At 37.0% G+C, this 21,815-nt stretch overlaps 2 protein-coding genes across 3 annotated transcripts; one reads left to right on the top strand and one right to left on the bottom strand.

Annotated features, from left to right (window-relative positions):
- Positions 1-969: 969 nt before the first annotated feature.
- On the top strand, positions 970-7,048 carry tnfsf10l4 (tumor necrosis factor (ligand) superfamily, member 10 like 4). The gene is made up of 5 exons (XM_007257486.4): positions 970-1,335; positions 2,333-2,467; positions 2,775-2,820; positions 2,916-3,002; positions 4,002-7,048. Exons 1-5 carry the CDS (start codon positions 1,162-1,164, stop codon positions 4,418-4,420), a joined length of 861 nt encoding a protein of 286 aa, XP_007257548.2. The 5' UTR covers positions 970-1,161; the 3' UTR covers positions 4,421-7,048.
- On the bottom strand, positions 6,722-13,813 carry nono (non-POU domain containing, octamer-binding). 2 transcript variants are annotated; one of them, XM_007257482.4, is made up of 10 exons: positions 13,705-13,813; positions 12,524-12,683; positions 11,499-11,692; positions 10,707-11,008; positions 10,087-10,182; positions 9,491-9,687; positions 9,091-9,275; positions 8,093-8,123; positions 7,401-7,480; positions 6,722-7,262 (listed from the first exon to the last, which is right to left on the bottom strand). In XM_007257482.4, exons 2-10 carry the CDS (start codon positions 12,681-12,683, stop codon positions 7,170-7,172), a joined length of 1,338 nt encoding a protein of 445 aa, XP_007257544.1. In that variant the 5' UTR covers positions 13,705-13,813; the 3' UTR covers positions 6,722-7,169. The 2 variants fall into 2 exon arrangements, with proteins under 2 accessions (XP_007257544.1, XP_007257545.1); XM_007257483.4 differs by having other exon boundaries at positions 13,710-13,772.
- Positions 13,814-21,815: the final 8,002 nt, after the last annotated feature.

Below are 21,815 nucleotides of genomic sequence, written 5' to 3' on the forward strand. Positions count from 1 at the left end.
TTTAGGTATTTTAATTATTCATTTAGCTATCTTCATAAAAATAGCAAGGTATTTTAAACCATGTCTAACAATTCACAGCTCTCAGGATATCAAACTAATTGTGCACATCTTGGAAAACTCACCCCATAAAGACATCACACTGAAATCACAACCTTCACACTGTTTTATTTTTAAGTGAAATAATAATACAATTATTAGGTGAGTAAATACAAATACTCAACTAATATTTGTCATATTGACTCCATATTTACCTTGCATCTTGTCATGGCAAAATTTGGTCAAATATTATGCCAATTAAAATAAACAATGTCACTGTGAACAATTAAAATCGTTTGCTGAACCTCTAGATCAACCACGTTTTCATTGCATGCTAATTTTCATTAAGTTATTATTTTTTGTATTTGTAAGGGCCACAAGGCACAATATTCTGATAATGTCTCAGGTCTGCTATTTCACTTACATCCACTTGATGTCAGTGTTAGCCACTGACTAAAACCCTGGCAAAGAAACAGAAAATAACTGAAATGTACTAAAATGACTATTCTCCGCTCAGTTTTCCGTTTGCAACACCACACTGCACTTCCTAATATGCACATTTAAATTAGCAATAAACAGAAGACACTCTCCAGGTTGGTATTTTGGTCAGGCCAGTAAACACACAGTTTTTTTATTTTCCAAAGTACACACACACACACACACACACATGGCTGAAGTCCATTTGACATTCTTGTTGTTGTTTTTTTTGTACAGTAGTCACAGCCTGACATGAGCAGTGTTACGAAATATAAAATATTACACAGATTATGCCAGTGCAACTGAAATTATATTTTTTATTGTGTATTACAGACAGAAAACAGCATTGTTACAAGTTTTTCCATCACTGGAGATAATTCAGGTCCGAAATGGTTAATGAAACACCAGCAGCGGTTCAGTAGAACGACTCGTTCAGGGGTTCAGCGCTCGTGTCAGAGTAGAGGGGCGGAGCTGTGGGACTTTCCAACTTTTCCATGGAAGAAAAAACAACACATGAAGTCTGAACACGGAAGAGCAGAGGAATAACAGACCTTTGACTCATCCCAGCCCTGTCGTTCACCAGAAACGAAAGAGAGGGACACTTTCTCTTTCTACCAGCCATGATAAGACTGTCTGCAGAGCGCAGACATGACCGCGGACACTCAGACTAGAGCCGGGTACACGGACCTGAGGCAGGAGTCCGGGGGGAGCGCGCAGTCTGGAAGATGGAGCTCTTACTTTCTGCTTCTCAGTCTGGTTCTGATCGTGGAAACCTTGATCACAGCCTGTTTTCTGTTTGATTTCGCCCGTGATATACACACTGTGAGTACCTCCCTACATTATCACCCACTCTCCAGCACTCTGCAGCCCTGGCACAATATAGACTAAGTTACCATCTGTAGACATGTTTAAATACTACTACTACTACTAATTATAACGATAATATTATTTGAAATATTATATTAAATGATTAAATAATTGAAATTCTTTTTTTAGTGCTACTAGTAAAAAAATACTGCTACAAGTTAAAAACATATTTTTTTAGTATCACATACAAGACTAATAAACTAATCCACATGTTTTTTTATGTATCTAATATTTGAAATTCCAAGTTTATATTTTTAACTTTACGTTCCACCTTAAATGGTGCAGCGGTTATGAAGGAAATCAGCTGCAGCAGAGGCTGACTACAACTTAAACTGCCGCACAGCTTAAGGTGGCACGGAATTTAAAATGTTAAAAATAATTGCATAATACGTTTTAACCTACAGAGGCCCAAAATAAAATAACAAATACAGTACCCAACCCTTTTAGACCCTGCGTCCATTACAATGGAGATACTTTTTTTCAAATATTTTGTTGCACATAACACTAATTGAGAACTCTTTTTAATCAAGGCACAGAAACAATAGCTTAGCCCTGCCCACTGCACTGGAAAAAAATGATTTTACCATTGTATGCCACAATATACTGCCAAAAATATTCACGCTACCATCAAAATCTTGGACAATTTTATGTTCCCAACTTTGCAGAACCAGTTTGGGATGGCCCCTTCCACTTCAAGCATGGCCGACATCATATCAAATCCTATGGATTAATAATGGGATGTCACCCAATTCATATGCGTGTTAAAGCAGACTAGTGAATATTTTTTTGCAACAAATGCATTTATCCTACATGTTTATTTTAAAACATTCTAGGCTGACATGTTATGGTACTGTGTGGTAGTTATACAACTAGCACTACAGCTGACATCTTGTCATGTTTATGTTTATAAACAATAATGTATTTTTCAATTATTTTCTCTTCACTTTCTTAGACTGATGAATCCCTAAATCAGGGTCTGTACCCCACAGACTGTTTTTACCAGCTTACAGCTGAAGATGAGGTGAATGGAGGAGGGATAGCCAGTTGTGAACTGATGAAAAAAGAATTTCGGCACACGGCCCACCAGGTACTGACCAGGGATATAAATAGCTGGCCATGAAAGAATTCAGTTGGATTAGTAGGAAACATTTCAATGCATCATGAAATATTAGCTTGTTAAAATGATTTAAATCTTTTTGTTGAAAGAACAAATTGGCCTGGTTTTACCCAAACCACACTTTACTTCCTACGCCATGTACAAAAAAAGAGCTGGTTGTAATTTCTCCATTTTTATGACATCACCTTAGCATTTTTTTATAGTTGGTGCTGATAATGCTCATTCAACTTGACAGAGCCTCACAACATTTTGTTTGCTTTTACTTTTTTGGGTACAGAGAATGCTGCTGGACATCCAGAACTCATTATGGCAGACTTTAGGAGGTAACACTATCTAACTACTTTTATCTCCAGACATTGTTTTCCTATTTTACACATGTATGTTAATGTTTTTTCCTGTGTGTTTTTTTTTTCCACAGAGAACAACATTACCCAGATTTTTAAACCAGCTATACACCTTGGAGCCAAGCAGGAGCTGAAACAGTACACACACATGCAGAAAATTGGTACATTAAATGGATATTTTGGCAAAATATTGTAGTATTTTGCAGTATTGTCTCCATGACCTAATTGCAGGGAATCGGTCGAGACATAGTTTTGCTTTGGAAGTCTGCTTGTTTAGTTTTGCACTGGAGCTACAAAGCTAATGTAGGTTAGCTAATAGGAGGTTGTACCCTACTAATAAGCACGGAGCTGATAACTTGCATTGTTAAATCATCTCACAAAACTCTTTTTCGAAATGTTCAGTAATCTTAAAAACATTTACTCTATGATGTTTCTGACACTGTAGGACTGCTCTCTTAAAAATGGATAAAACATTTTAGCTTAGCAGCTATCTGGGCTAACAGCTAGCAATATATGAGAAGTGTGCAGTGCTAATTGGATAGGTATTAGTTTGCAATAATTTCTATATACATTAGGTTTAGAGCTAAAACCAAAGAAGGAAAACTTTACACAACTAAAACAATTTTGGCTATTTCTGATTACATCTAAAATATAGTCAAAAACACTGAACATTGTAGTATGACATTATATTATTCAGCTAATTACTGATTTAACAACCTATGTATTGACGTGTAGTATTTTATTTGTTGTTTAAAAAGTGATTTTCTTAGCTGTGTAGATTTCTTAGTTGTGTAGATTTAAAAAGCTAGCTATATGTTAGGGTTACTTAACCAGACCATTTTCATTATGGCTTATACAACACCAGTCAAAAGTTTGGGTACACCTCTTTTTATTCTAAAGCTATTCTGTAAACAAAAAAGTGTTAAACAAACCAGAATAGATTTTATACTTTAGATTCTTATGTATATACATTTAGCTTTGAGGACAGCGATCTTCACACTCTTGGTATTTTAATTTAAGTGTTTTTATGAGGGAGAGTCACCTGGAATAGTTTTCTCAGCATAATGAAGGAGTTCCTGGAGGTGCTGAACAATACTTGCTGCTTTTCCTTCACGCTGTGAAGCTCTAGCTAATCCCAAATGTTTTACTTTTTTTTGCAGGTGACCCTGGAGCTGCTGCACCTGCATTAGAGCGTGTAAACTGGGAGGCCTTGGGTGGACAGAGCAGTCAGGAGGGCCTGATGCGCCTCAGTCCTGATGGAGAAATCGTGGTGCCACAGGATGGGATTTATTTTGTTTATTCGCAAGTTTATTTCGAAACAGCGCACTCAGGACGTGACCTGCAGGTCATCCAGTACTTGTTTAAGAGAACAGCCCTGCATCCGGAGCTGACCGTGCTGGCCAAAGCCTCGGCGACTCAGTGTCTCAACATAGAATCCGGTGTGGATCTGTATTCCAGCCACCAGGGGGCGCTGTTTCACCTGCAGAAGGGTGACCGACTCTCTCTTTATGTGATTAATATTGATGCTGTGCGCTTTTCTCCAGAGGCCACTTACTTCGGGGCTTTTATAATAGACTGACATCATCTGTGCTTCACGTCTGCAGGACGTCTCAGACATCTCAGGAATTCCTTTAAAGCAGAATGCACCACTCCAGTCAACCCCATGATGGACATCAAGTCATCTAGATAGGTTTCAAATGGTTTTACCTGTTATAAAGTCTTCAAGAGCAACACTTATAACATATAAGAATAGAATAAAATACAGCTCTGGAATAAAAAATGAGACCACTTAAAAATGATGAGTTTCTTTGATTTGACCAAATTGAAAACCTCTGGAATATAATCAAGAGGAAGATGGATGATCACAAGTCATCAAACTAAGCTGAACTGCTTGTATTTTGAAACCAGGAGTGACATAATAATTTTTCCAAAAGCAGTGTGTAAGACTGGTGGAGGAGAACATGCAAAGATGCATGAAAACTGTGATTAAAACCAGTGTTATTCCACCAAGTATTGATTTCTGAACTCTTAAAACTTTATGGATATGAACTTGTTTTCTTTGCATTATTTGAGGCCTGAAACTCTGCATCTTTTTTGTTAATATCAGCCATTTCTACTTTTCTGCAAATAAATGCTATAAATGACAATATTCTTATTTGGATTTTGGGAAAAATGTTGTACGTAGTTTATATAATAATATAATAAAACAACAATGCTTATTGTACTCAAACATATACCTATAAATAGCAAAATCAGAAAAAACTGATTCAGAAACTGAAGTGGTCTCTTCATTTTTTCCAGAGCTACATGTGCGTATTTTTGATGCAAATATTGTTTATACTACACTAATTAACTCAATTCAAGATTATATCTTTCTTGTGATCAGGGGATCACCTAAGAACAAAATGATTAACTGCTGTTTTAACAGGGCATCGTTTTGACTTGTAATCTGACAATTTTACTACATTTTTATATATAATTATGATGTTGACATTTCAGTTTCTAATGTGTTTCAGTTCACACCTCATCTTATCAGTCAATGCAGTCATAATAAAATGACCTAGATTAGAATAAAATCTTTTCTTGTTGTTTAGTTTCTAGTACATTGTGTTACTGATTTGAACAAGTCACTTGAGGTCACATGCTGTTCATTAATCACCCCTCACCTGGGATCTCATTTATAAACAGGAGTGTACTAAGTACAATTTTTTTGTTACCTTACTTTAGCAGAAATTTAGGTTATCCATACTGGAGCAATTATTTCTCAGATGACTTCATTTCTTATTCTTACATTTTCACACAATTATTCCAACTTTCTTCTCCTCACATTTAAAAAAGCCCCGTTTCTTTGGAGCTTGTCTTCTCATCGTTCTAAGAAAACTCTACCCAGTTAAATCTCTCAATCTGGATAGAGTGAGTCGGATTGTTGATGGATGAGAAGTATAAACATGTTGGTTTATACAAGATTAATCGCACTTGCTATTTTGATTGGAGGAAATAGTCATGTAAGGTAATTTTAATTGGAGGAAGGAGTCATGTTAATTAATTGATTGGGGAAAGGATTTGTGTAAATAACTTTTGATACGAGAAAGGATTCATATAAAAGTAATTTTGAGGAGAGTGAGGTGTTTGTTATTGGTGAATGGAGCTACTTTGTCTAAGCCGTGTTTTAATGTAGCATTGAAAGTGTTTAAATAAATTAAAAAAAGTGAGAAACTAGCGCGCCAAGAAGGACTCCATCATTCCAGCACTTTCCCGAGCACCAGATGGAGATCTATTTAAACCATTAAACATTCTCACGATTAGTCTGGGGTGTGTCCTCTACAAGTGTGTATTTTGTTTTATTCTAGCCGTACCTTATGACCACAGATGTAAATGTAAGGGTGGATAGTCCTAATGTTTTCAGGGCACAGGGAAGTCCCACCAATCATTTCTGCTGATTTTATTAATGCATTCTGAAAGTCCAGAGCTTACAATATTTTTTGCAATTACCTCATTGTATGCAGTGTTAAATTTTGAAGGCTATAAATGCTTATATACTTCTGCACCTTTATGCTCTATTTAACTGTATCTCACCATTATCACATTTTGATTTAACATATGGCTGAAAAAATATTTTAAATGACACTTTAACTTACCTTTAACATGTTTCAACTTATCAAAATACAGTGGCTTTAACAAGGACAGCATGCCAGTGTTTTTGTACCAAACCATGTTAAGAAGAGACCATAACTAATGTGTGTGTGTGTACTGTTACACCCCTAATATGTGTAACCTGTGGCCTCTTGCCATGTAGTGAGCCCTGGAAAACAGTGAGTAATATGCATTTCCTTTACACAGATATATAGAAATAAGACCAAAAGAAATGCGTAACATGGAATTGATTTATTGTAAGGCGTTTAGAAATGTGGATATTTCAGAAAATGGCCGACAAATGAATTTACTAATCCTATATAAAAAGTACACTGGGAGAAATACAAAATAAAAATAAGAAAAATAAATCACAATAAAACAGAAAAAACAAATGTCTATACAAAAATTGAATTTTCCACCTGTAAGGTACAAGATAATGAATCTCCAGAAGCAAATCAAAGTGAATACTCTAAGCTTAAAACGAACTTCACAAAAGATACCACACACTTAAAAAAAAAAAAAAAAAAAAGTGTGCCGGAGGTACTACCAATTCATGGACTGAGCTTAAAAATATCGTACAGTTTGTGTGTGTGTAAAAAAATTAAATCATGAAGGGAGGAAAGGAGGGGGAAAGAAAGAGACAGAGATAGATAATGAGAGAAAGAAATAGATAGAGGAGGGTGTCTTGTAGGATCTCAGAATCTGCGGCGTTTGTTTTGGCCAAAGTCAATGGGAGGTCCGGGACGAGGGAATGGCAGAGGAAGACCACCAGGATTTCCACCAGTGTTCTAAGAAACAAATAAAGCAGCAAATGAGACGATTTTTTATTCTCTACATTCAACCAAAAGAACCTCTTTTTTTTGTGTGCACACAAGTCATGTGTGCATCATGGCATAACTGTTGTATGAATGGACTGAAGCAGTTACCTCGCTGGAGGTCAGGTTTGATGCTCCTGGAGATGCAGTGTTCCCTCCCATTGGGTTCCTGTTCATGGGCAGACCCTGACCTTTAACCCAAGAGAAAGAGAGACAGTTACAGATGGGTTTGAGATCTTGCACACTTCTAGCTAGAGGCCATAATACACATGACACATGATAGAAGCATCTTAGCACAGTTCCCAGAAAATAACTAATCTGTGATGCTAACAGCTGCTAGCTCTTTCAAGTGAGAGAGAAAAAAGGATTCGTTAAGTGTGAACGTGTAATAGGCTTTATACATATTAGCCAATTTGTTAAAATGTGTGTGACTAAGGCTTCAAGAGTAGCGTTTGTCCCGCAGCGAGGTCTAACTTCAATGCAGCCTTACTGACAGACATCAGGTGTGCTTCTGCTTCATTAGAATGAAAACCTGCAGCAGTCTTACAGTTAACTTTTATCAGTTTTTTTTAAATTAAACTTTAAAATGGAAAACCTTTAACATCCATAGGCAGTCTCAAATAATCTGCAGCATAATAAAAATTATGTGAACAGATTCTAAGCCACACCTTGGTTAAAGAACATTACAGAGCCTCTTACACTACAACAATTCTTTCACATTTGGAAAACACTTTGTTTTTGGTACCTTATGAATAACTAGCTCTCAAACAAAAAACATTTCTCCTTGAAGGTTAGTTCCTTACCTCCCATGTGCATCCTCATGTCCTGTTCCCTCTGTTAACCATAAAAAAATAATATTAATCCAGTCATACGCAAAACACTCAACACGGCATAACTCACATTTGAATGTTTGAAAAGATGAACTTAGAATTAATCCAAATAAAAACATGATTCACCAAAGCTTCATCTGTTTTGGTTGTGGTTCTACAGAGCTGCACAACTACAGTTGAAAATAAAAAAAAATAACCTGTAAGCTCCTCAAAACTAAAACCGCAAGAGGCAATATGCACCATAACCAATCCCATGTCCAACCACCCAAATTACAGCATGATGTATAGGCTCTTTGAAAGTATCAAATTTCCAATCCTGACTTAGAACAGTTTCTATTAAGCTGTTATAGGCCAGCAACAACGTACTAAGCATTTAACAACCATAATTAAGATGTGAACATGTTGACAATGTTTAAATTACTCTGTGTGAAGCTGGTGCAGCCAAAAGCTTTGGTCCCTACTGACATTTTTTCCCCTTACATTACTTTTACACTTTAGTTTTGAAACCAGTACTTTTACATTTTTACCTGAGTAAAAAGCTTGAGTTGATACTTCAGCTTCTACATAAGTATTTTAAACCCTAGTATCTATACTTCTACCAGAGTATAAATTGGAATAAATGTAATATGTGGAATAATTGGAATTGGAATAAATGTAATAAACTGGAATACTTTTGACACCGTCGGTTTTGAGTATTTTGATATTGACTTGTTGGCAGTTACTGACAATGTTGACATAAGTAATGCTGTAGGCTTTTTCACACCGATTAGTTTTTATTTCTTGCATTAATAGGTGCTCAGTTAACTTTAACACAATCAGCAGAGAAAGAACTAAGGGCATCACCATACTTGCAATATGTTAGAACATAAGGGGAGTCAAACAGCTACAATTTTGTTTTTATTGTACACCCCTAGTATGTAGGCATTAGGTAGTATGATGTGTTGTATTTGTACGGATTATCAAAAACATACTTTATCTGCAAAGTTTCCGCCCTGGCCCTGCTGTCTCCTCATTAAATCCTCATTGTGGGCCCGCAGCTCCTCCTCCCTGCGGCGCCGTTCCTCCTCCTGGCGCAGCTCCAGCTGCTTCCTCTTCTGCACCTCCTGGTTGTGTGCCTCCTCCATACGCCTCAGCTCCTCTTGCCTCCTCAACAGATCTAAATTGAGAGTAAGAGTTATTTTAGTGTGCTTGGCTTTATGAACTTTCCCAGATGAACTTTCAGACCACTTAAGATTACTACTTAAGGACATGGGAAAACAGCAAAAAGAACAGGCTATATTCCCAGCTATACAGGGAAAGGATACAGGACATATGTTGTAAAATGGCTATATAAATCTAAACTGAATATGTGAGGAAGGTTTTCAGACTCACCCTGTCTCATCAGCATGACCTGGTGCTCATGCCTGGCTGCATCCATCTCCTGCTCCAACTTCTCCTGAGCTTCTTTAATGTTCCTGTCCACCTGCTCAAACTGCTGCTTCTCCATCTCCATCAGAGCCTTCCAACGCATTGCATACTCGTACTCAAATGAGCCAGGCTGAGCGAAACGAGGGGGCTGCTCACGTTCCCTAAGAAGGGAGAAAGATAGATTTGTATTTTGTTGACATTACTTTTCATTTAGATTCACTTGCCCATGAAAATCACACTTTACTTGTGATTTGGAAATGATGTTTAAAGCACCAACAAGTCTCTGGCCACATTCACACCTAGCATGAACATGTGACCTGGATGAGTCAATTAGAAGTTCCCATCAGAAAGTACAGTTGTGATCAAGTTACAACACATCTTGTTTAAATAGATTTTTAATGCAGTGTGAACGGCACAGGAATCACATTTAAAACCATGGGTGTGAACAGTTGTGCATTTTGGAAATCATTTGTACTCACATCTGGCATTAGCATGTGTGTTGGGTGATTTGTTGGAATGCATGTGAAAAAGAAAGAAGAACAAGAAAGAAGAACACTCACTTGTGGAATTGTGGGTTTTTGCTGACCAGTCTTTCTGGAAGTCCCTCATCTTCATCCAGCTGTTCCATGGGCTCCACAGTTACTGGACGTGGAAACCTGTCACACATTAACAAAGCAAAAAAACATGAAAAATATAACCACTAAACACAAACAAAAATAATACAAATACTATATTCTGCCACATTTCAAATCAAGCAGGAAATATGTATTCTCATGCCACAATTCACACAGAAATGCATCAATTATCAATTACATTTCATATCGCCCACCTCAACATGAAACTATTAGGGTTCAAACTTTTGCTCAAGGGAACAAAAAAAAAAATAGCCATCACCAATAGTACATAACATGGCTGCAAGGCTAAAGAAACCTAGCTTTGATCTGTGCATAAAAAATTCTATATCTACTGACTCTCATTCATTTCCAAAAAAAAAAAAGGAGTTAATCACATGTATGCTCATCCTTTAAAATACCAGGTTTCCAGTTTGCATCAGTCATGCATTTAATATATCAAGAAAACAAAAAAAATCTAGGATTTGAGAAAAACAAAGACATGTTTAAGTAAACACAGCTAACGTATTGCTGATCCAGGATCAGATATGCAGGCCTAAAAAACTTACGAGGTGAGCAGAAATGCTCCATCAGCGCAGCGGTCAAGAGCTTTCCTGGCTGAAGGTTTGTTGGCGAACTCTACAATGCCCTTGCCAGTGGGTCTGCCACGGTCGTCCACAATGACGATGGCACGCTCAATCGGGCCGAACATGGTGAAAGCCTCCTCCAAAAGCTCGTTGGAAACAAACTGAGGAAGGTTCTTCACAGACAGTGATGCACCGTGGGTGGCAAAGCGTACACGGATCTGGCGGCCACGGAACAATGTATCGTCCAGTTCAGCTTTGGCAATATCAGCCAGTGTCTTTGTTTCCTACGAGAGAGAAAAAAAGAGGATCAGCACTATTAATCGTAATTCAGAGAGAAGACAGACTTTAATTCATTTTTTTAAACAGTGCGAACTATATTAACATGCTTCACATGTTTAGCCTCATAAAAACTGGGGCTAGAGCAAGCACAGCTTAAAACACAAACGACACTGATGCATCATTAAAACAAGAAAACACTACATTTTACAGTTAATTCCAATTATATGACAACGCAAATATTGGCAATGTTTATTATTGTTTGGACAAGAAGAACAAGTCATTAATTAATGCTGTCTTACTTCATTGGCTCTACATCCTAAATCTCAAAGGATTTAATGAAATTGCACAATCCCAATCTAATCATGCTAACATGATTAGATTGCTCACAATACATGCAATGAAACAGATTTTAAAATATCTGCAGCAATAGACATTTTTCATTTGGAACTCTACCATTGCCCCACATATTTTCTCAGCCTTAGCTACTGCTCTCACCAGTCGGATGAAGCCGAATCCTCTTTCCTTGTTAATGAAGATCTCAGAGGGTTTTCCATATTTGGAGAAGAGCTTCTCAACGTCTTCTTCGGTGGTGCCAGTCGGCAGGTTTCCCACAAACAGTCGGCTGCGCTGCGTGTAGGTCTTCTCTCCTGGCTTTCTAAAGTTCTGCAGGTCTATGGTCAGGGCATCATCTGATCGACACAGGGAGACAATTTTACCAATTACCAAAATAGCTCATGATCAGTTCCTATCCATGTCTTGTTGTGATGAACCATGGTTTAATATAATTCAGCAAATATAACCTACTTTAGTTTAGACAAGAGTATACAATAGGTCAGAACATTTAGATTTTGTCCCAATTCCATTTCACCCCTGGACCCACCCCTTTGTTTTGCACATGCACACCTAGGCTTAGGGTATCCAAATTCTTGTTAGGCTGAATGAGAGTATAGGTAGGGCTACATAACCCATCAAGCAGATTTTTCATAGGCCTATTAAAAACAGTGTTATGAGAATCATTGGCAAGATATTTACGATAACCACTATACTACCAGAGTTTACTGTGTCGCTTTAATGTTTCATGGCCATTGTCTTCATAACAAGCACAAAAATGCCCTAGTAGTTCATCTCAGAAGCTAGCTAGCTAACAGTATCATTCCACCTTAAATGGTGCCACAGCAGGCAAAGACTGTAGCATTTAATGCGTATCTGAAAAATAGAAAACAAAAACATATAATGAAAGCTAGTTACATCACAGAGAACTTAAGGAATGGACACATAAAATGTTAACTTATTAATCAGCAGCTAGGTTGCTGAATTTAACACTCCACTGCTATGGTTATATCTGTATTTGGTGTTTGGGTATAAGGGATGTCCCGTTCTTAGGGGGAGGATTTCACCCCTTCCCCTTGTAACTTTTTTCTAAGAGAAGGGGATACACTCGAAAACAAGGTGTAGGGGTACAAAAGAGAAATGGGACTGAGCCTTTAAGTCACATGAACACACTGTAAGCAGGGTCTTACTGAGGCTGGCCTGGTCAGTGGAGTCGGTGTGCTGGCCATTGCTGTTGTCTGCTCCTCCAGCGGGCTTCCTTTGCTGCTGCTGTTCGTGCTGGGGGTTGGTCTGCTGTCTCTGGGGGCCGTGGTTGTGGTGCTCGGGACGAGGTCCTCTGTTTCCCTGCATCTGAAAAGGAGTAGAAAAAAAACATACACAGATTAAAGACAACAAGCTCTACACTAACTTATACACTGCAGCAACAACAGCAGAAAACAATCTACAGCAATCCCTGCCTTTCATCTGTGGCCACAGACAAAGAGCCAGTCCAGCTGATGCTTGGTCCAGCGGGCTGAACTGAATGGGACCGAATCACAAATGGCTACAAACCCTTTAACAGTATACGATTAGGGTTGAGAAACCAATTCTGTGTTTATTTAGTTAACATAGCCAGCTAGTTAGGTAACCTACGCCGTACACTAGCTAGGGTACATAGGGAATTGGGAACAGGGAGCGAGAAGTAATTTGAGTTTGAAATCTAACGTTAACGTTAGCTATATGGCTAAATCAACAACGATTCTCTGACAAAGGAAATCACTCAACTAACTAAATACAAGAAGCGTATATTAATAAAATCAACTAACATAGCAGCAATCCTGAAAATAAATACGTTTAACTGATTTAACGCTTAAAACATTAGAGAAACAAACCTAATGCTAAATAATATTAACTCCCAATGCATCATTTTCACATGCGTGCTCCATTCAGCTAGCTAACCTACCCAAAGGCTAACGTAGCCAGTTATATAGCTAGGCTAGCTGGCTAACTAGCTAGCCACATAATGCTACAGGGGAAACACAAGCTGGCCATATTCGACACAAAATTAGCAAAATTAAGATATAAACGCCAAACTTCAGTAGTAAAGCGTAGACCACGGCGTTATCGGGTTTACTATTAATGCAGCTACACTATCCTAGCTAACGATAACCATCACTGCTCACTATAGCCATAAGGTTTTAGTGCAGTGAATCACTGCTACCAGCTAATATAGCGTCTTTAGTCGCTAGCTCCATCACATGCACCGATTCAGCCCGTCAGCTTTAAAACCCATTTAAACGATTACTCTTACTGTACTCCATCCATTAACACCAAACAAACTCAATACTTATACTCTTAAAAAGAAATAAATGGCCAGTACAATCTCCGTTACCTTACAGTAGGTGAAATAATCCGCCGCACACAAAACCAGGGCTGCCCACAAAGAAGACTGAAGGAGGAGGAGCCGCGCTCAACTCAACCCGAGACCTTATGGTCGACTCTCATTGGCTGGTAGCAAGCTAGCGTCGCCCGTGTGGCTAAACGCGGATTGGGCAGTTCTGTGTCTATCATACTACGTCAAACAGTCCGTACGTTTTCATTGGTGCGCGTCGGTTTCAAACCGCTCCACTGGCTCTCATTGTGGAAATGACGCAGGATGTTAGTTAGTGCGAGACGCAGAGGTGAAGCAGTGATGGCGCCACCAGCTGGAGTTAATGGTGTACAGACCACGACTGAAAACATGAACACTAGAGTGGAGTCAATCGATTACTACTAATAATACATAAATAATCAGATTCATACAGTTACTTCCCTATATTTATATGGGCAGGGGACAAAATTAATAATGTAGTTTGGTATGCCTGGAGGACTAGAGACGTTTTAGATAATTATAATATATACTTTTTTTTTTCATTAAATTAGAAGATTTTAATGTGATTTTAATAAAACTAAAACTATTGACGTTAAATATGACGCTTTAATGGAGGAAAATAATGCTATAATGTAGCTCAATATGTCCCTCTTTCAACAACTTGGAAGGACGTAAAGCGAACGTTAGTTAGGTAAGGAAATTCTTCTCAAAGATAAAAAAAAAATGCATTTTTGATAACCCTTTATTTGACCACAATGAGAGATTTATAATGAATTTGATTCTTATTTTAGGTAAATGTTATAGACACACAATTAAATTAGCTAAACGTGTCTATTAAGAACTATATACAAACCTTTTTTTTAACAACAAAAAAATTAGAAATTTCATGAATCCATTGATACTTTGAAGATACTTTTAATCCCACTATTTGTCTTTGCTTGCTTGCTTTGTTTTTGTTTGTTTCTTTTTATTTATATTTTTATAAATAGATGTTTATGTTGTTGGTAATATTAAAATTTCCTATTGCTGTTTCTGGGGCGGGGCCAAACCTGGGAACGTAATTTGCGTAAAAACTTTGTGGCGTTAAGATGTGCTATAATCGGTAATTTACTATGGAGAAGATTTACTGCCAAATTGAAAAGAGAACACTGTGGAAAAATGTAAATGCAATCCACAAATTGTATTGCTTTTCCACACTGACCTGCAGAATAAGTGTCAAAATTAAATGCAAAACCACAATTATATTTCACTGCTCTTTATTGAAAAAATAACACACACGAATTTACATTTTGAAAACCAAATGCTAAATTTGTGTCAGAATTGCACTTAATTACATTTTCATTTTTCTATGAAAGTGTTTTATAATTTAGTAATATAGTAATATCATATAATATAGTGCTTTATAATTTGGCACTAAATCCTCTCCGTAGTTTACAGGTCACGGGGTTGTGAGCAGAAACGGGTTAATGTGGTCTTGTATGCAGTCAACTGTCTGCTGTAATTCAGGGCTATATCAGTTTGCATTTTCACATTGATTATTTATTTGTCTGTTTTGAATTAAGTTTGTTTAGTTCTAGGACTGATCTTCAGGCTCAATTGTTTTTTTTTTTGGTAACTTCTTGGTTCTTGGTTAAATAACATTTTCTAGACGTCGGAACCTCTAAACACTGACGTTTGCTTCTTTTTTACAAGCGTCTTATTCGGATTTTATGCTCCACCTAAAATGCTTGCTGCAGTTACATGCGGCCGCCTGTTGATGGCGGATTTTAACAGTGAAAAGCCGTATTTAAGCACAACGCTGTGTAAACGCTCTGAAGCCATCACAAATGGTTCTGAATACACTGCCGGATGCCCAGGAGACAGTTTACCCTAGTTTTGAGATCTGAACCCTATATGTAAAATTAAATATAATTAAAAAAGTGGATAAATAAATAAAAGCCTTTGTACAAAATTTAGTCAGCTTTTTTTTCCCGGCCTGTCCACACGTATCCAGATATTTTTAAAACCAGTACGTTAAAGTTTGCAATACTAAACACAAGCTTCACTGATTACAGCAGCTTATCTTTAGTGTGAGAACAGTCAGACTGGGCTGTTTTGGTCCTTCAGCTGAAATACGAGGCTGAAGTTGGTTTGATATTCGCAGCTCCAGATTCGTTTGGCTCGATATTCGCAGCCTCGTATTCCCCGGCTGAAGTTGGTTTGATATTCGCAGCTGCCGCTTCACTGAACCACCGTGAACTAAAGGGAGCGTTCACAAACACCCGCTGTTTATATTAAACACCTCACAGATCAACACTGAAGGAGATAGAATGAAGAAAAGCAGTACATCTGTTTATTAACAATGTAAATATACAATATCTTATTAAATATAATTTTGTATATTGTAAAATATTTATTTTAATTACTGAATTTATAATTATATATTACAATAAATAATTAAATATATATTTAATAAAATTATATTTTAAAAGCCATTGCGCTCAAATAATATGAGGCAGATGTTCAAGTGTGATTTTGAAGAACTTTTTCATGTTGGGCCAGAACAAATACACATGATCTGAAGAGTACTAGTCTTCTACTTTAAGAAAAACCTGGAATTAGCCTGGCCCAAGCTGATTTTATACTTTAAAATGAACTGGCAAACTTTGAAAGACTTTTTCATCTTGGGCCAGAACACATACACATCAGATGAAGAGAACTACTCTCCCACTTTGAGGAAAACCTGGAATTAGCCTGGCCCGAGCTGATTTTATACTTTAAAATGAACTGGCAACATAGCATACCAATCCATAATGCACAATTTTTTTTATGTAAAGCTGATGTTCTAGTGTGATTTTGAAGGACTTTTTCATCTTGGGCCAGACCAAATACACATGATCTGAAGAGTACTAGTCTTCTACTTTAAGAAAACCCTGGAATTAGCCTGGCCCAAGCTGATTTTATACTTTAAAATGAACTGGCAACATGGCCTACCGATCCATAATGCACAAAAAAATTGAATATAAAGCTGATGTTCTAGTGTGATTTTGAAGGACTTTTTAATCATGGGCCAGACCAAATACACATGATCTGAAGAGTACTAGTCTTCTACTTTAAGGAAAACCTGGAAATATCCTGGCCCAAGCTGATTTTATACTTTAAAATGAACTGGCAACATGGAATACCGATCCATAATGCACAATTGTTTTTATGTAAAGCTGATGTTCTAGTGTGATTTTGAAGGACTTTTTAATCTTGGGCCAGAACAAATACACATGATCTGAAGAGAACTAGTCTTCTACTTTAGGAAAAACCTGGAATTAGCCTGGCCCGAGCTGATTTTATACTTTAAAATTAACTAGCAACATGGCATACCAATCCATAAGGCACAAAAAAGTTTAATTTAAAGCTGATGTTCTAGTGTGATTTTGAAGGACTTTTTAATCTTGGGCCAGAACAAATACACATGATCTAAAGAGAACTAGTCTTCTACTTTAAGGAAAACCTGGAATTAGCCTGGCCCAAGCTGATTTTATACTTTAAAATGAACTGGCAACATAGCATACCAATCCATAATGCACAATTTTTTTTATGTAAAGCTGATGTTCTAGTGTGATTTTGAAGGACTTTTTAATCTTGGGCCAGACCAAATACACATGATCTGAAGAGTACTAGTCTTCTACTTTAAGGAAAGCCTGGAATTAGCCTGGCCCAAGCTGATTTTGTACTTTAAAATAAACTGGCAACATGGCCTACCGATCCATAATGCACAAAAAAATTGAATATAAAGCTGATGTTCTAGTGTGATTTTGAAGGACTTTTTAATCTTGGGCCAGACCAAATACACATGATCTGAAGAGTACTAGTCTTCTTCTTTAAGGAAAACCTGGAATTAGCCTGGCCCGAGCTGATTTTATACTTTAAAATTAACTGGCAACATGGCCTACCGATCCATAATGCACAAAAAAATTTAATATAAAGCTGATGTTCTAGTGTGATTTTGAAGGACTTTTTAATCTTGGGCCAGACCAAATACACATGATCTAAAGAGTACTAGTCTTCTACTTTAAGGAAAACCTGGAAATAGCCTGGCCCAAGCTGATTTTATACTTTAAAATGAACTGGCAACATGGAATACCGATCCATAATGCACAATTGTATTTATGTAAAGCTGATGTTCTAGTGTGATTTTGAAGGACTTTTTAATCTTGGGCCAGACCAAATAGACATGATCTAAAGAGTACTAGTCTTCTACTTTAGGTAAAGCCTGGAATTAGCCTGGCCCAAGCTGATTTTATACTTTAAAATTAACTGGCAACATGGAATACCGATCCATAAGGCACAAAAAAGTTTAATTTAAAGCTGATGTTCTAGTGTGATTTTGAAGGACTTTTTAATCTTGGGCCAGACCAAATACACAAGATCTGAAGAGTACCAGTCTTCTACTTTAAGAAAAACCTGGAATTAGCCTGGCCCAAGCTGATTTTATACTTTAAAATGAACTGGCAACATGTAATAAGGATCCATAATGCACAAAGAAATTTAATATAAAGCTGATGTTCTAGTGTGATTTTGAAGGACTTTTTCATCTTGGGCCAGAACAAATACACATGATCTGAAGAGTACTAGTCTTCTACTTTAAGGAAAACCTGGAATTAGCCTGGCCCAAGCTGATTTTATACTTTAAAATGTATTGGCAACATGGTATAATGAGCCATTTTGCACAAAAAAAGCCACTGTTCCAGTACAATTTTGAAGAATTTTTAATCTTGGGCCAGAACAAATACACATGATCTGAAGAGAACTAGTCTTCTACTTTAAGGAAAACCTGGAATTAGCCTGGCCCAAGCTGATTTTATACTTTAAAATGAACTGGCAACATAGCATACCAATCCATAATGCACAATTTTTTTTATGTAAAGCTGATGTTCTAGTGTGATTTTGAAGGACTTTTTAATCTTGGGCCAGAACAAATACACATGATCTGAAGAGTACTAGTCTTCTACTTTAAGGAAAACCTGGAATTACCCTGGCCCGAGCTGATTTTATACTTTAAAATGAACTGGCAACATGGAATAACGATCCATAATGCACAAAGAAATTGAATATAAAGCTGATGTTCTAGTGTGATTTTGAAGGACTTTTTCATCTTGGGCCAGGCCGAATACACATGATCTGAAGAGTACTAGTCTTCTTCTTTAAGGAAAACCTGGAATTAGCCTGGCCCAAGCTGATTTTATACTTTAAAATGAACTGGCAACATGGAATACCGATCCATAATGCACAATTGTTTTTATGTAAAGCTGATGTTCTAGTGTGATTTTGAAGGACTTTTTAATCTTGGGCCAGACCAAATAGACATGATCTAAAGAGTACTAGTCTTCTACTTTAAGAGAAACCTGGAATTAGCCTGGCCCAAGCTGATTTTATACTTTAAAATGAATTGGCAACATGGTATAACGAGCCATTTTGCACAAAAAAGCCACTGTTCCAGTACAATTTTGAAGAATTTTTTAATCTTGGGCCAGAACAAATACACATGATCTGAAGAGAACTAGTCTTCTACTTTAAGGAAAACCTGGAATTAGCCTGGCCCGAGCTGATTTTATACTTTAAAATGAACTGGCAACATAGCATACCAATCCATAATGCACATTTTTTTTTATGTAAAGCTGATGTTCTAGTGTGATTTTGAAGGACTTTTTAATCTTGGGCCAGACCAAATACACATGATCTGAAGAGTACTAGTCTTCTACTTTAAGGAAAGCCTGGAATTAGCCTGACCCAAGCTGATTTTGTACTTTAAAATGAACTGGCAACATGGTATAACGAGCCATAATGCACAATTTTTTTATGTAAAGCTGATGTTCTAGTGTGATTTTTAAGGACTTTTTCATCTTGGGCCAGGCCAAATACACATGATCTGAAGAGTAGTAGTCTTCTACTTTAGGGAAAACCTGGAATTAGCCTGGCCCGAGCTGATTTTATCCTTTAAAATGAACTGGCAACGTGACATGAAAGCCATTTTGCACAGAAATAATGAGTATAAAGCATTGATTTTGAGAATACCAGAACTCTTCATCTGATGTGTATTTGGTCTGAAAAAAAAGTCCAAAATCATACTGGAATATCAGCTTTAAATAATATTTTTTTTGTGCTGCCATGTTGCCAATTAATTGTGCAGTCTAAAATCAGCTCTGGCCAGGCAAATCCCAAAATTTCCTTAAAGTAGAAGACTAGTACTCTTTAGATCATGTGTATTTGGTCTGGCCCAAGATGGAAAAAGTCCTTCAAAATCACACTAGAACATCAGCTTTACATAAAAAAAATTGTGCATTATGGCTCGTTATACCATGTAGCCAGTTCATTTTAAAGTATAAAATCAGCTTGGGCCAGGCTACTTCCAGGTTTTCCTTAAAGTAGAAGGCTAGTACTCTTCAGATCATGTGTATTTGGTCTGGCCCAACATGAAAAAGTTCTTCAAAATCACACTTGAACATAAGCTTTACATAAAAAAATTGTGCATTATGGATTGGTATGCTATGTTGCCAGTTCATTTTAAAGTATAAAATCAGCTCGGGCCAGGCTAATTCCAGGTTTTTCTTAAAGAAGAAGACTAGTACTCTTCAGATCATGTGTATTTGTTCTGGCCCAAGATTAAAAAGTCCTTCAAAATCACACTAGAACATCAGCTTTACATAAAAAAAAATTGTGCATTATGGATCGGTATTCCATATTGCCAGTTCATTTTAAAGTATAAAATCAGCTCGGGCCAGGCTATTTCCAGGTTTTCCTTAAAGTAGAAGACTAGTTCTCTTCAGATCATGTGTATTTGTTCTGGCCCAAGATTAAAAAATTCTTCAAAATTGGACTGGAACATCAGCTTTACATAAAAACAATTGTGCATTATGGATCGGTATTCCATGTTGCCAGTTAATTTTAAAGTATAAAATCAGCTTGGTACAGGCTAATTCCAGGTTTCTCTTAAAGTAGAAGACTAGTACTCTTTAGATCATGTCTATTTGGTCTGGCCCAAGATGAAAAAGTCCTTCAAAATCACACTGGAACATCAGCTTTACATAAAGAAAAATTGTGCATTATGGATCGGTATTCCATATTGCCAGTTCATTTTAAAGTATAAAATCAGCTCGGGCCAGGCTAATTCCAGGTTTTTCTTAAAGTAGAAGACTAGTTCTCTTCAGATCATGTGTATTTGTTCTGGCCCAAGATTAAAAAGTCCTTCAAAATCACACTAGAACATCAGCTTTATATTCAATTTCTTTGTGCATTATGGATCGTTATTACATGCTGCCAGTTCATTTTAAAGTATAAAATCAGCTTGGGCCAGGCTAATTCCAGGTTTTACTTAAAGTAGAAGACTAGTACTCTTCAGATCATGTGTATTTGGTCTGGCCCAAGATTAAAAAGTCCTTCAAAATCACACTAGAACATCAGCTTTAAATTAAACTTTTTTCTGCCTTATGGATCGGTATGCCATGTTGCCAGTTAATTTTAAAGTATAAAATCAGCTTGGGCCAGGCTAATTCCAGGTTTTTCTTAAAGTAGAAGACTAGTACTCTTCAGATCATGTGTATTTGGTCTGGCCCAAGATTAAAAAGTCCTTCAAAATCACACTAGAACATCAGCTTTAAATTAAACTTTTTTCTGCCTTATGGATCGGTATGCCATGTTGCCAGTTAATTTTAAAGTATAAAATCAGCTTGGGCCAGGCTATTTCCAGGCTTTCCCTAAAGTAGAAGACGAGTACTCTTTAGATCATGTGTATTTGGTCTGGCCCAATATGAAAATTCTTTCAAAATCACACTAGAACATCAGCTTTATATTCAATTTTTTTGTGCATTATGGATCGGTAGGCCATGTTGCCAGTTAATTTTAAAGTATAAAATCAGCTCGGGCCAGGCTAATTCCAGGTTTTCCTTAAAGAAGAAGACTAGTACTCTTCAGATCATGTGTATTTGTTCTGGCCCAAGATGAAAAAGTCCTTCAAAATCACACTGGAACATCAGCTTTACATAAAAAAAATTGTGCTTTATGGATCGGTATTCCATATTGCCAGTTCATTTTAAAGTATAAAATCAGCTTGGGCCATGCTAATTCCAGGTTTTTCTTAAAGTAGAAGACTAGTACTCTTC

This window comes from Astyanax mexicanus, chromosome 1 (assembly GCF_023375975.1).
Source record: "Astyanax mexicanus isolate ESR-SI-001 chromosome 1, AstMex3_surface, whole genome shotgun sequence".
Classification (NCBI taxonomy): Eukaryota; Metazoa; Chordata; class Actinopteri; order Characiformes; family Acestrorhamphidae; genus Astyanax; species Astyanax mexicanus.